This window comes from Malania oleifera, chromosome 8, assembly GCF_029873635.1.
Source record: "Malania oleifera isolate guangnan ecotype guangnan chromosome 8, ASM2987363v1, whole genome shotgun sequence".
Classification (NCBI taxonomy): Eukaryota; Viridiplantae; Streptophyta; class Magnoliopsida; order Santalales; family Ximeniaceae; genus Malania; species Malania oleifera.
The window spans coordinates 108372324-108385728 of NC_080424.1; the positions used below are offsets into that span (position 1 = coordinate 108372324).

Below are 13405 nucleotides of genomic sequence, written 5' to 3' on the forward strand. Positions count from 1 at the left end.
TCATGTATAACTCAATTTGTAAATATAGTACAAATAATATAACCACCACCTTTCTCATGTTGCTTCACATATCTGTATTTTAAGTTTCTATACATAACACTATACATATACGTATATTCCCTGTTTCTGTGAAACTATACATACATAATAATAACTGAAAACTTCCCTAGATGGATAACTATATGTCATGATATAACCTCTCATGATAGGGTTGTGCAGCTTATAGGCGGGATCTAACCTGGCTGGCCGACCAAGTTAAACCACTATACTCCGTCAGTCTGATCAGCCCTCCTCAACCCATATCTGATGGGGAGCATGTCCACACGTAGGCAACGATCGACTTACCTACCACGTATTATCTAAATAGGTGGTTGCACTCTATTCTGTATATAGCAGCGATACCGTATTCTATAAACTGTATCTATAATGGTTCATCAGGGTTTGATACTATATAATACATCTCTATATACAACTATCCGTTTTACCATGATTTTGTAATAACTATATAAACCATGACACTGAAATAAACTGTTTCTATAGCAACTGTATTTCTGTAATTAACTGTAAATCTGTATATCATGGTATTGTAAAACTGTATAATCATGGTATTCAGTAATTGCTATAAAACATATCTATTGTCTGTATATTCTGTAAAATATAGCTCTGAAGAATACTGTAAAGCATGTTTTTGTACTATATCTTTATTCTCAAGCCACACAGTAACTTAAAACATATTATTCATAATTGATAAATTGTATAAAGTTCTGCTAATCTGGTAAAAATATACATTTCATACTGAAAATCATTCTAGAACTGCCTAGCATAACATATTTACCTTACCTGATTCATGCTAAAAATCTCCTACTATGACAGGTCCTACACCCGCAAGGTTCTCCACTCAACACCTTAAAAATTATATATCTCAAAACAAAATATTACTATTTTTACATCTATTGTGTTTCCTACAATTGCTGAAAAGCCAAATTTTGCTTAAAAGACATTACCCTAAATCTGGGATGAAATCCAACTCCGTCCCACCGACAATCCACTTCGGCAAACTTGAAGAGAATTTCCTTACGAGCATTGTGGTGGCCTCAGATCGTCAATTTGGCGACTAACGGGGTCAAAATTGAAGAGAGAATGAGGAGGAACCATATGAGAGGAGAGAGAGAGAGTGTCGGTGAATTTTCTGTGTAAAAACCTTCGTTTAGCACTATTTATATTGCGAGCTTCGTCGATGAGCCACGTCACCTCGTCGACGAAGCCAAGAAGGAGGTTCGTCGATGAACACCATCATCTCGTCAACGAAATTCAGAACTTGAACACAGTCTCTCGGTATTTTCTCGTCTACGAAACTTGTCTTCGTCGACGAGACCGTCTTGTACCCTCATCGATGAATCCTCTATGTTCGTCAACGAGGACCTGATAAATTTTCTCGGGTCATTGCATCCCAAAGTGCAACGTCGCTACCTTCTTCTGTTACTGTTTCCATTTCCTTCCCTCTTTATTTATTTAAATACCATTATTATTCGGGTCATTACAGAAAATATATAAGCTCTCTCTAAACATAAGCTTCACCTTAATGTAATCTCTCCCTTAATGCAAAGAATCATGATATGCAGAAAAAGAATTATGAGTTTTAATTTGATTAAATCTACCAAGAATATGAACGTAAAATTGTTATTATAATTCTATTACCCCAAACTCTCCTCTAATAAAGTTAAAATTTTCTTTATTACGAGGTTTAGTGAAAATATTAGCTAACTGGTCTTTGGTCCTAAAAAATTCTAATATGATATCACCTTTTTGAATATGATCTCGCAAGAAATGATGATGACTGTCAATATGTTTAGTTATTGAGTGATGAATGGGGATTCTTGGAAAGATTGATGACACTAATATTGTCACACTTAATTGGAACCTTTTTAAACTTAAGACCATAGTCCTCCAAAGTATGTTTCATCCATAGCACTTGAACACAACAACTACTAGCTCCTTCATACTCTGCCTCAGCTATTGAGAAGGCAGCCGAATTTTTCTTCTTGCTAGCCTATGAAACAAGAAATTTTCCAAGAAGGTGACATATTTCACTAGTACTTTTCTATCCAATTTGCATCCTCCAAAATCGGCATTTGAATAACTAGCAAGCTCAAAGGAGGTGTCTTTAAGGTAGAATAATTTCAAAGTTTTAATAGTAAGATATGTCTAATTTACTGCAACATACTCATTTCTGCTTCTGACTTTATAGTAGTGCAGAATTACCACTGTGTTTTAATTATTAGTCATACATTATAGCTCCAAAACATATATATATATATATATATATGATAGTCAAGTTGGCGCAATTGCTTTGTACCTAAGTATTAGCATACTTAGCCCTAAATATCAAAAATGATTTCCATATATGAAAAGAAATAACTATCATATAATAATTCATGGAGCACAATTCATATAATACATGCACTAATTCTTATCTGTTTTATCATCATCAAAATCAACATGAAACTTGGGGGGCTATCACACATAACCTGCACATTAACGAGTTGAGCTACTCCTCTAGTGACCTACACATGGCTAACCTAACCTACTCCACACATGACCTATATGTGGATAAGTTGAACTATTCCTCTATGTGGTCACGTTAACTTGCACGTGAGCAAGCTAACCTACTTCATTAGTATAGGACCGAGCATGATTCGATCAAAAATGAGTTAACCAATTAAATATTTAAATATGATCAATTCAATTTGATTATAATTTGGCTAATTTGATTTTTTTTTTTTTTTTTTTTTTTGTAAAAAAAAATCAATTTTTAGCTATGATTCCATATGTTGAACTTATAAATTTGGTTAATAGAATTAACCAAATATTTATATAAATTAATAATTTAATACATATATATATAGTGTGTGTGTGTGTGTGTGTATTAAAACATAATAAGGCTAAAAATTTTGGTCAATTTCAATTAATTGAATTGATTGACTCACAATTTGATTAATTATAAATTTAGTTAATATGGTAATTTAGCTCGATTCGATTAGCCCATTTTTTAAATCGAAAACTTTTGGTTAATTAAATGAATTAATTACACTAATCGAATGCTCGACTCTACCTACGTGACCTCTATGTGGCCAAACCAAGTTGCTACTTCACATGAAGTGCATGTGGTCAAGCTAACCTCCTGCCTTATGAACTGCACATGGCATAGTTCCTCCCGAGTCTTGACCTAAACATTACCCAACAATCCTAAACTCCTGCCCCATCCTTAACATTTTGAACTTGAGAATTCTATAATTATATGGGGTATTACATCATTAAATTGTAATTCTAAGCTTATGTTTGGTTTGTAAAGTAAAATAACTATTAGAGCCATTTCACAATTAATGACTATGTAAAAGTGGATCTTATTTAGAAAATTATATTCACAGTTCTAATCATGAATAAGCTATTTTTTGTCGATTAAAATAACATCGACAAAATAATTTTTTCTTCAAACAAGAAGTCATACGACGTATGACCCCAATGGCGGTGGCCACTCATGGCAACACTCAATGGTGGGATCTAGCCGTGGTCATGGTGGCTACTAGCGGCTGGCGATGGCTATGGTTGCTACATTATGTATAATTCTTGACCTTTAAATTTTGTAAAAAGTGGGCTTGAAGTAACAATTGCACATTCAAAATCTAGAGCACACAAACAATTGAGTTCGAATTAAACATTTTATGCATTTGAAAGGTTTGAACTTCAAATAAATGGAACTTGGATCATACATTCGCACAAAATAATACATGATATTGTTTGTAAATCAAAAGCACCAGCCCTAATAGCAGCATCCTCCTCCCCCTCCCCCCCCAAACAAAAAAAATTAATGAGCTTTTCCCCTACTCTGAATTCTGAAAATATCATCTTACCCACTTTTAGTCTGGTCTCAAACTTCAAACACATGTATATGTGTATACATTCGAATATATGCAGTGAGAGAGAGAGAGAGAGAGAGAGAGAGAGATGACACAGAAAAAAGTCTACGTTCCTAGTAAAATAGACCTGAAACTTCTCCCATGTGTTGAAGCCAGGCGATCGAATAATCCATATTACAGAGTTTAGTTTTCCAAAATATAAAAAAGGGGGGAGGGGAAAAAATAAAACATGGACTGGTCTGGTATGCATTGGTATGCATGAGACACTGACGAAATTTGAATACAATGCAGGACTCAACACCAAGTAGACACCAGAAAATCTATCTATACACCCCCCCAAAATGCTGGGGAGGCAACACTATAAAGAATCATATTTTGATTCTAACATGTTGGAATTTTACAAAAGTTCTTATTATTTCCTACATGGGTTTGCCGGAAACCGATTCCAGCAATCCACCAATCCATTGCTCCTCCACCAGCATCTGGGGGAGAAGGGTTTAGATACACTAGGGCGAAGGAAGAGCAATCCGCTATCTTCCACCTGCCATGTTCTCCGCCATCCGGAGCGACTCAGACATCTGACTTCTTGGTGAGCATGACTCTCTATGACCTGCGCAATATATGAATGAAACACTGTAAATCAACATTCAATGTCTGACAAATGCTCAAAGAAACTAGAGAAGTAGAGAGGGAAATGTAGTGTTAATAAGAAACTAAATGATAAATTCCAAGCTCAACCCTAATATGCAAAACATATGATCAGATTCAAATTTGACCAGAGAATTAATTAAAAACATAAAATACAAGTTTAACCCGAGATACAAACCCCCCCACACACATTCAAATTCAACCAAACTAGTTGACCTCACCTCCATTAATCATGAGAAGAAATCCAACATTTATAACCACTTCACAATTTTTTTATTTCAGTGATTTTCAAGGCATTCCGGGATTCTTCAATGCGCATCTCCACATACCCTAGTTTGAGAGGAATAGGGAGTAGATTATGCAGCCAAAAAAAAGAGCAGTGAAGGTTGACTTTTCAATCTCATGTTGACCTTTTAAAAGGTGCCCTGGCAAGCTTATAAACTGAAATCACTATCCTCTTGAGTCGTCAGTGAATGTCTCTTTGTTTTTTATATTCTTGTCCATGGATTTATGATCTCTGTCTCGTATCATATTTAGTCTCATATAATAATGCTAACAATCCCATGATTGCTAAGGGAGCCAGTCACAAAACAAACTCGCACCCACCGGAAAGGGGCAAGATTAACTGGAAAGGTCAAGTTCTATCGGCTCTAACCCAAACCCAACTATCTACCTTGATATGGCTATTTTGTCATGCTGTTTGCATCATTAGGACTTCTGTGTCAAACCACAGAATTTGTCTATAAAATGTTAGAACATGCCCTCAGCTGGAAAAGATAAAAGGCCTTGAGAGGAGAAGAATTGTACCTCTAGAATGCAAAATGGATAATTTGCAAGGCTAGATCTGAAGCCCGCCACTCAAGTAGCAGTACTGCTGCTCTTAGTCCTGCTGCAATCTAAGGATACCTGCAAATAACAGGAAAACAAAAATGTTTATTATAATATTGGTACGGCCATCGAGTTGGCTATAACATACATATGGTATTTGCCTAGATCTTAACCATGCCACTTTACCTTGATCAACCCCTCACCCAGCTGCTTGGTCAGAACCGCTGCCTGGAATGAACTGAGGAGAATGAGCAGGAACTATGAACTGTGGTTGTGCTGGAACAGGTGATGCCATACCTGACACAGAGAATACACATTAATTATTAGGACAGCATATATTGCATTCATCCAAATGAAGATTGGGATCTGTTCATTCATGTGTGTTTATTCATCAATAGCATTCAAAGATTCAACAAATTACATAAACTTGAGATCATCTCAACTTGTACAGATATCAATTAGATTTATTTATGGAAATTTACAGACAGAAATATAATGCATGCTTTTTTACATAATCACATTTTATTCCATTCATCGTCACCTAAATAAACAGGGGAACCAGCTAAAAAAGAGTCGAAAAAGTAATTACTCAATTATCATAAAAGAATAGGAAAAATTGTGGTTTCCATAAAATTGGTGAAAATACCGTCAAATTCTAAAATATATAGAGATTGATTCTTGGTGGTAGCTGCAGATCACATAAGCCTACCAGACCAACCACATGATGGGGCATCCCTTAGATCACATGTTGCAAGCAGCCTGCTTTTGATCAAGTGAAATAATAAAGATCTATAACCTCAGTTTGATTCTGATGCATCTAGTGCCTTCTGTTAAAAATGATAAGAAATGAGGAACAGCCAAACAGGATCTAAGAAAGAAGGAAAAATTTACCTGTAGGGTATGGTGCTTGGATTGTGGGAACTGGTGAAGTTGTTATTGCATTAACACTGGGCCCACCAAACTGCACAATCTGATGACCTGGCATTGCATAGCCCTGGACGGTTGTATACCCATGCGTGCCAGGCATTGTCTGTCCCAATTGCCCATAAGGATAGACTGCTGGGTTAACTGTTCCAGGTACTCCATATATCTGAAGGTACTGCTGACTCAAATAGGGATTGTAAACACCCTAAAAATAACAAAAGGCAAATGTTGGGAGCAGGTCAGCATCGAAAGAACATCATGGTTTTCTTATTCTCTTCCTAATTTCAATAAAAATGAAATTCCAATTGCAGCTGTCATTTTAATTGTTATTGACCTGTGGATAGACGTATTCAGGTCCATATGTTGCATACCTGCATGAAGAAAAACCATTGCATCTTTTGAGGAAATTAGCTTTAGAACAAAATTTTTGATGAAAATATCCGCATGTAGATTCAACATGTAGTTTGGAACACATCATACTGCATGAAAAGAGAAAATAAGAGACAACAAGTCATTGAATTGCAAGGAGTCCTGTTTCCTAGCAGACAATAGCTTACATGCTACCAGGGAATCAATGATTCACTTTATGTGACAACAAGTGCGAATGAATTTTTTCATACGACAGTGAGCCTAGCAACACAGCCAACAAAATTTTCCTTATAATTTCTTATCAAACCAAAGCAGTCATGATTCTTGCCTGTTCAAAGGGTAAACATCAAGCTGGGGGGCATATCTTCTGCCACTACCACTTTGCTTTTTTGAATTCCTGCAATTACCAATCACAGCATGTCACATCACTGTCTCTGGACTAAATCAACCCAGAGTAATAAGGGATGACTAAAGAGTCCTATAGTAACTTAGAACCCTCCCTAAGTGACGTTGCAAGTCGTGATTGGTACAAGCAAGAATTGACATTTTTTTCCCTTTAAAATACAAAACTGAAGGTAGTCACTGCAGAGGACATTGTACCCTGCGGTTAAACAGAGTCAATGAACTCTGTCCAGCTCTTGGTTGACCCAATGAATCATGTGGTCACTGAGCATAAAGACAATGCATATAAAGAAGGCTATATGCATCAGCAACCACACACACACACATACACTAAAGCATTTGCACAAGTACGGATGTGAGGAAAACAAACACAGAAAACTGGCACAGACATTAGACTACTAAAATATCATTAAAAAAATTAAAATCAAGACAATAATAAAAATCTTTATTAGCCAATAGTAGCATAATAATTGGCTCTGATACCATTTCAACTGCAAAGCTGCCAATTTACAATGAAGGATATAAAACACGGCATGTTGCGAAGGCATCTATATTCATTATCCAAACAGGCAAGGTGCCTGGAAGGCAAATTATAATTTTGAGATATCAAAAAAATGGAGTTCAACATCAAATGTTGCACTGCACACACCATGACTGCAGAGCTAGGATTTTATACCTAGAAGCCAACAAAACAAAAGCAACTCTAAATTGACGCAATAAAAATATTGTATGAAATATTTAAAAGGAAAACAAAACTCACCCATACGGAGGATACATAAAACCTTGTTGATAGTTGTAAGGAACTGGTTGCTGGTAGCCAAAACTGCCAACATAAGCCCCACGGGTGGTTTGCACACCACCAACATAGGGGGAAACTGATCTTACACGTCCTATAAGAAACAAAAGCAGCATGAATATTCCAAAATTATACTTACTAAAAGAAAGTATTCCAATAAGAAGCCAAATAATGACAGCCATAGAGAAGGCTAAGAGCAGGACTGAATGGAAACACAAGGACAAAAACATAGTGATCAATGATCCAATAGACACATGGCTGGCAAAAGTTAAATCCTTTTTTGTCAATAATAATTTGTAACAGATGAAAAACAATATTAATATATGAAGGTTTCATAAAACCATATCCAATCAACACAGAATTAGAGCAAGCTACGCCCATCCGATTGTAGAAATAGATAAAAATATTGCAGTTTCCTGTATTCAAAATAATGCATAATATTAGAATTGAGACCGATGACTTAAGGCTGATCAAATGCCAGTTGAAAGCTTGAGCCAACAAAAAGCAAAATCATTAGCTTCAGAGCACACAAATAAACATGTCTTTATCTAGCAAAAATGTAGAGAGAAGATTTTCAGCTATAGAAGCTACCGCTATGGGAGGAGGGGAAAGGAAGAAAGGAATAGGAAAAGAATCTTATAATACTTATGCTAAAGAATTCAGTTTTTTAGGAAGGGAACGGGATTGGAAGGTTCCTCATTCCCTCCAAAACCTACAAAATACAAACCCTCAAATTGAAAGGAGCAGGGGAGTTAAGATTCTTTTACTTTATGTAATTTAATAAACAACCAAACAAGGGAGAATAATTGCTCCCCCACACCCTCCTTTTATCCTTCCCCCTCTTTTCCCTTCCTCCACCATTCCCTCTGCATCAAAGTCCTCAAGATAGTGCAAGAGTAATAATATGCAGCGAAAGAACCAGAAAAGAAGACACCACATAAATAGGAAATAGAGAGTAACCATAAGGCGGAGAAGGCCGAGGTCGTCCCAATGAAGCCAGATTACAATTTGCCCGTCGACCATCAATAATTGGAGTTGGATCAGCGCAGGCTCTCCTTGCAGCCTCAGGTTCCCGGAAAGTCACCTAAACCCTCCATACAAACAGCAGTTCTATCGTCAACAAAGCATCCACTGATGCACACACACTGAACACATTAAAGGAGGCATAACAGAACATTTTCTGTATTGAACTAGTGGTCTAGTATTGATCAAAAGTAAATCAACAAGCAAATAACTGGATTCTAAAATCCAATCGACTGATGATCGAAACCGAGCTCACAAACAAAAACAAAAACAAAACACACACACGCTAGCTCACACACTCTCCTCGAGAAGAAGAAACGAATTACCAGCCGAAAAACAATGAATACTCACAAAACCGTAACCCTTAGATCGGCCGGTGTTCTTATCGGTGATCACGACGGCCTCGAGGATCTCCCCGAACTGCTCGAAGTACCGGCGCATAGTATCACTCTGCGTCTCCCACGCCAGCCCCCCTACGAAGACCTTCGTGTACGTGGTGTCGCCAAAAGGGGAATTCAGGAACTGGAACCCGGAACTAGAACTCGATCCCGACCCAGGACCCGGGATCGCCTGATACGCCATAACCGAAGTTTAAAAAGATAAAAAGAGCGAGAATCAAGGAAACAAAAGAAAGGTGAAGATTCTGCTAAAAAAGAAAAGGTCGATCGAGCTCGGGGTTCAGGTGATACGACAGCCGGCAGAGGAATAAGCACCCGGCCTCATCTTGCGGGAAAAACCCTAGAAAACCCTTGAAGACTGGATCATTAGAGGCGGCGAAATTTGAATCAAGTGAAAAGAACAGAACAGAACAGAACAGAGCAGAGGAGCGGAGTGAAGAGGAGGGTAGGGTGGGTGAGATCGGGAGGAGGAAGAACAGTGATCAAACAGAAGGAGTCTATGAATCAATCAAACATACAAAAACAAGTAAGTAGCTTAGAGAAAAAGGAAAAGAAAAAGGAGGGAGGGAGGGAAACCCTAGACTGGAGGGAGGGAAGGTAGGTCAAAAGAGAGTCGGTGATGCTGTGAAACGGAGGGAGCTGCGCTTGGGTGTGCGCTGGACGACGAATCTTCGGAGACGGAATGGGCCGATATTATTATTAGCCCAACCAAATTTATTCAATTTCCAAATTTAAAATTTGAAAATAATTTTTTATTTTTAAAAAAATTTGGAGGTGGCGGTGGGCCCCGCAGTCATTTTCGACCACACAGTTTCTTAAATCAGATGGTTGTTGGCGTTTCTCTAATATAGGCAAATAGTAATCATGGAAACCATTGGATGTGTTTCCACACAAAGTCAAACCTTGTTGACATCGGTCTCCCCACGCTTGCCACGTGTCATTTCTAATTTCAGATCTTCGCCCTAAACAGCATAGAAATTCATGATAATAATAATTGGTGAAATTTGTTTTTAGGATAATTTTTGTTATTGTCAAAATAGTTTATTTAAAACGCATATCGAGTGTAATAATAATTAAGAGAGTGTTCGTGATTTGAAAAATTTTATTGATTTAATTTTTTTAAATCAAAATATAATTAAATTTATCAATTAGTCCATAATTAAATTTATTTAAAACACATGTCGAGTGTAATAATAATTAAGAGAGTGTTCGTAATTTTATAATTTTTTAAATAAATATTTTGTTTAAGAATTAATTTAATGTGTAATTGCATTTTAAAATTTTATTATTGTTATTATTTCTTTTTGTTATCAAAATATTTAGAGCATATTCAAACTGATCTGATACTAATAAAATATGTTTAAAATTATTACGAGAATTGGTAAATATTTTAGTCAACTAAAATATTCACATTCATAATGATTGTAAAGTGTGTTCCCGATCTCGGAGTATTGTTTCTAATTTAAAAGTTTGGACTTTCTTGTCCAATTAACTGATTAAAATTTATGATAAAACGTATTTATAAAAAAGGGAAAGCAAGCATGATCCTAAACTTACTTTTATTTTTTAAATAATTTAATCACCGAAAAAATTCTAAACTTTAGGACACATTAAAATAAATTATTTTTATTGAAATATGCTTGGAAAAAAAAGGTTTTATTCACATACTTTGAGTAAATCTTTTTTTGTTAAGCATTTAATGTGAAATTTATTAAAATATTATAATTGAGTAGCAAGCTATGTTTGCTTAAGCTTATAATTTGTTGGCCAATAGAATTAATCATTTTGCAAATATTCTGTTGATTTACATTTTAAAATATTTTAAAACAATAATAATTATTCGGTGCTCAAGTTTTGCATTAGTTATATTTGAAAATATTAACGAAATAAAATTTTGATTTTAAATTTTGATGTTGAAATTTTAATTACAATATGCCAAACATGGTATTAATTAAAACATTTTAAAAAAATTATTTAAAATATGATATTTTTTAATAAAAAAATAAATTGGATGAGTCAAAAATTGTTACTCATTAGTAAAAAGTATTTTGGATGAAAGACATTGACCTCTCTTGAGGTTCAGAAAAAAAGACAATGATCTTCCCTAAAATTTCAAATATTCTAAAAACCTCTCATGAGACTTCAATAATTTCAAAAACCCTCCCTAAATTTGTCAAAAATATACAAATCTCATGTTGTATTTTGTTAAAAAAAAAAATTGAGATAAGGTTTGTATCTTTTTGGTAAACCTCACGAGAGATCTATAATATTTATGAAATATGAAGAGAGTTCTGTGATATTTTTGAAATTTTAAGAAATGTCGCTATCTTTTTGTCAAACCTTAGAGAAGATGAGTGTCTTTTGTCTAAGGGCTCGTTTGGATTAAGAATTTTGGTTGGGAAAATGAAAGGAAATAAAGATAAGAAGAAAATTCAATTTCTATTGTATTTTTTGTAGCGCCCCGAACCCCTCGTGGGCCCGAGGTGCTACTTTAGTGACGTCTGTGTACCTGATACCATCTCATAACAATAAACATGCAGCGGTAGTAATGAAACATTCTCCATATATATATATCAGAGTTCTAAGTTATTTCATACATAAAAGTTTCCCAAACATCCATATTACAATCCGACCCAAAACTAGACAACTAGTTCGGTCCAAACAACCATAATACATATCCATTAACTTACAACATAACTTATATACACCTAAGATCATACAGATCTTTCCAAAAAGACTATTTTAACTTTCACCCCCCTGACGCTGCTAAGCATGATACCTGTTATTTCCTGAAAAGATGATTTGTATATTGAGTGAGATACTTCTCAGTAAGGGAGATCAAGTTAATATCAGTGTGTGTGCAGCATATATTAGTGTTTACAGAAAACATTCATTCTTCATATAATCGAAAAAAACTGTCTTTACATCATATGTACTTATACATTTGAAAATACTTATTCCATTTTCCTGACATAAACAGTTCATTAATCACATAACATCATTTACATAAATTTATAGATATGCATAAAAGACACCTCCTAGGACTAACCGCCATGTATAAACCCCCGTGGTCAAGGTTGTATTGCCTCAAGGCTGGACTAAGCCTGAGGTGATAAACCTATACAAAGTCAAACATACATCCGCATCTAACACCGTCCATGCAGGCATCAGCAATTTCTTGCATGCTCTGATTGCCCTACCATGTCCTGAAAGTTCGGACTTCCATGTCAAGTACACCCTCTACTGAGGCTAATCGACTGAAACGACCGACACCACTCTCGCAATAAAGTGTGGGCACACATGGCCACATATATAATTCCTAGCAACGGTACCATGCTCATAACATAATGGTCCTCAGGGTTCCTAAAGCATATCGTGCAATTTAAGCAGTAAAAAGATAGTTCGTATTCATTTCATATAAAACCTGTCATTTAAAACCTCCGGCCCTCGGTCGTCTTATAAAACTCGGCTCACAACTGTTAAACATAATCTGGTATTTTCATAAGAAGTTCCAGTATTTCACAAACATTCATCATTTTGGTTACAAACGAGTACATACATATTATTTGTCTGCCACACAATTTCCTATACTTTGAATATAGCCCGTAAGCAACCAAGAAAACATTGCATATACAGTTTAAAACATAAAACCGAGCTTCCCACCATTCATTTATACTGAAAATACCATAATGTATATGCTAGGTTTGAAAACGGATCTATTGAAAGACCAGTTTTAGAAATCTCAATTAAAAACATAAATATACTTACTTCATAAACATTTCAAATGGTTCAATTTCATAAAAAAAAAAAAACTGACTTAACTCAATCCCCTTACCTATTTCTAGAAAAGAATCTGAAACGCTCGAAAACCAAACCCTAGCTTTTTCCCAAGATCAAGAATCTAATTATATTTTGATTTCTTAACAATGAAACAATAGAAAATCTAATTATAGGCCCCTTGACCTGGTCAAATTGGTCGACGAAGTGGCGCCTTTGTCGACGAGCTACAGAAGGTCATTCGTCGATGAAAGAAAGGCTTCGTAGACGAACCCCAAACCTGATATTTTCGTCCGTTCTGGATCTCTTCGTCGACGAGACTC

At 35.6% G+C, this 13405-nt stretch overlaps 1 protein-coding gene across 6 annotated transcripts; it reads right to left on the reverse strand.

Moving 5' to 3' along the window:
• Window positions 1–4006: 4006 nt before the first annotated feature.
• On the reverse strand, window positions 4007–9994 carry LOC131162959 (uncharacterized). 6 transcript variants are annotated; one of them, XM_058119603.1, is made up of 9 exons: window positions 9259–9994; window positions 8845–8968; window positions 7849–7978; window positions 7015–7083; window positions 6652–6688; window positions 6285–6522; window positions 5580–5690; window positions 5373–5471; window positions 4007–4527 (listed from the first exon to the last, which is right to left on the reverse strand). In XM_058119603.1, exons 1-7 carry the CDS (start codon window positions 9487–9489, stop codon window positions 5593–5595), a joined length of 927 nt encoding a protein of 308 aa, XP_057975586.1. In that variant the 5' UTR covers window positions 9490–9994; the 3' UTR covers window positions 4007–4527; window positions 5373–5471; window positions 5580–5592. The 6 variants fall into 6 exon arrangements, with proteins under 6 accessions (XP_057975586.1, XP_057975581.1, XP_057975587.1 ...); XM_058119598.1 differs by having other exon boundaries at window positions 6652–6796; XM_058119604.1 differs by lacking the exon at window positions 7015–7083.
• Window positions 9995–13405: the final 3411 nt, after the last annotated feature.

What these genes read in the sequence shown, in the direction of transcription:
- LOC131162959 (XM_058119598.1), bottom strand. Translation starts at nt 9,489, where the DNA reads ATGGCGTATCAGGCGATCCCGGGTCCTGGGTCGGGATCGAGTTCTAGT. An exon ending in TCGGCCTTCTCCGCCTTATG is followed by an intron (nt 7,979 to 8,844) that starts GTTACTCTCTAT and finishes TGTTTCTTATAG; the next exon opens with GACGTGTAAGATCAGTTTCC. An exon ending in CTGAATACGTCTATCCACAG is followed by an intron (nt 6,523 to 6,651) that starts GTCAATAACAAT and finishes TGTTATTTTTAG; the next exon opens with GGTGTTTACAATCCCTATTT.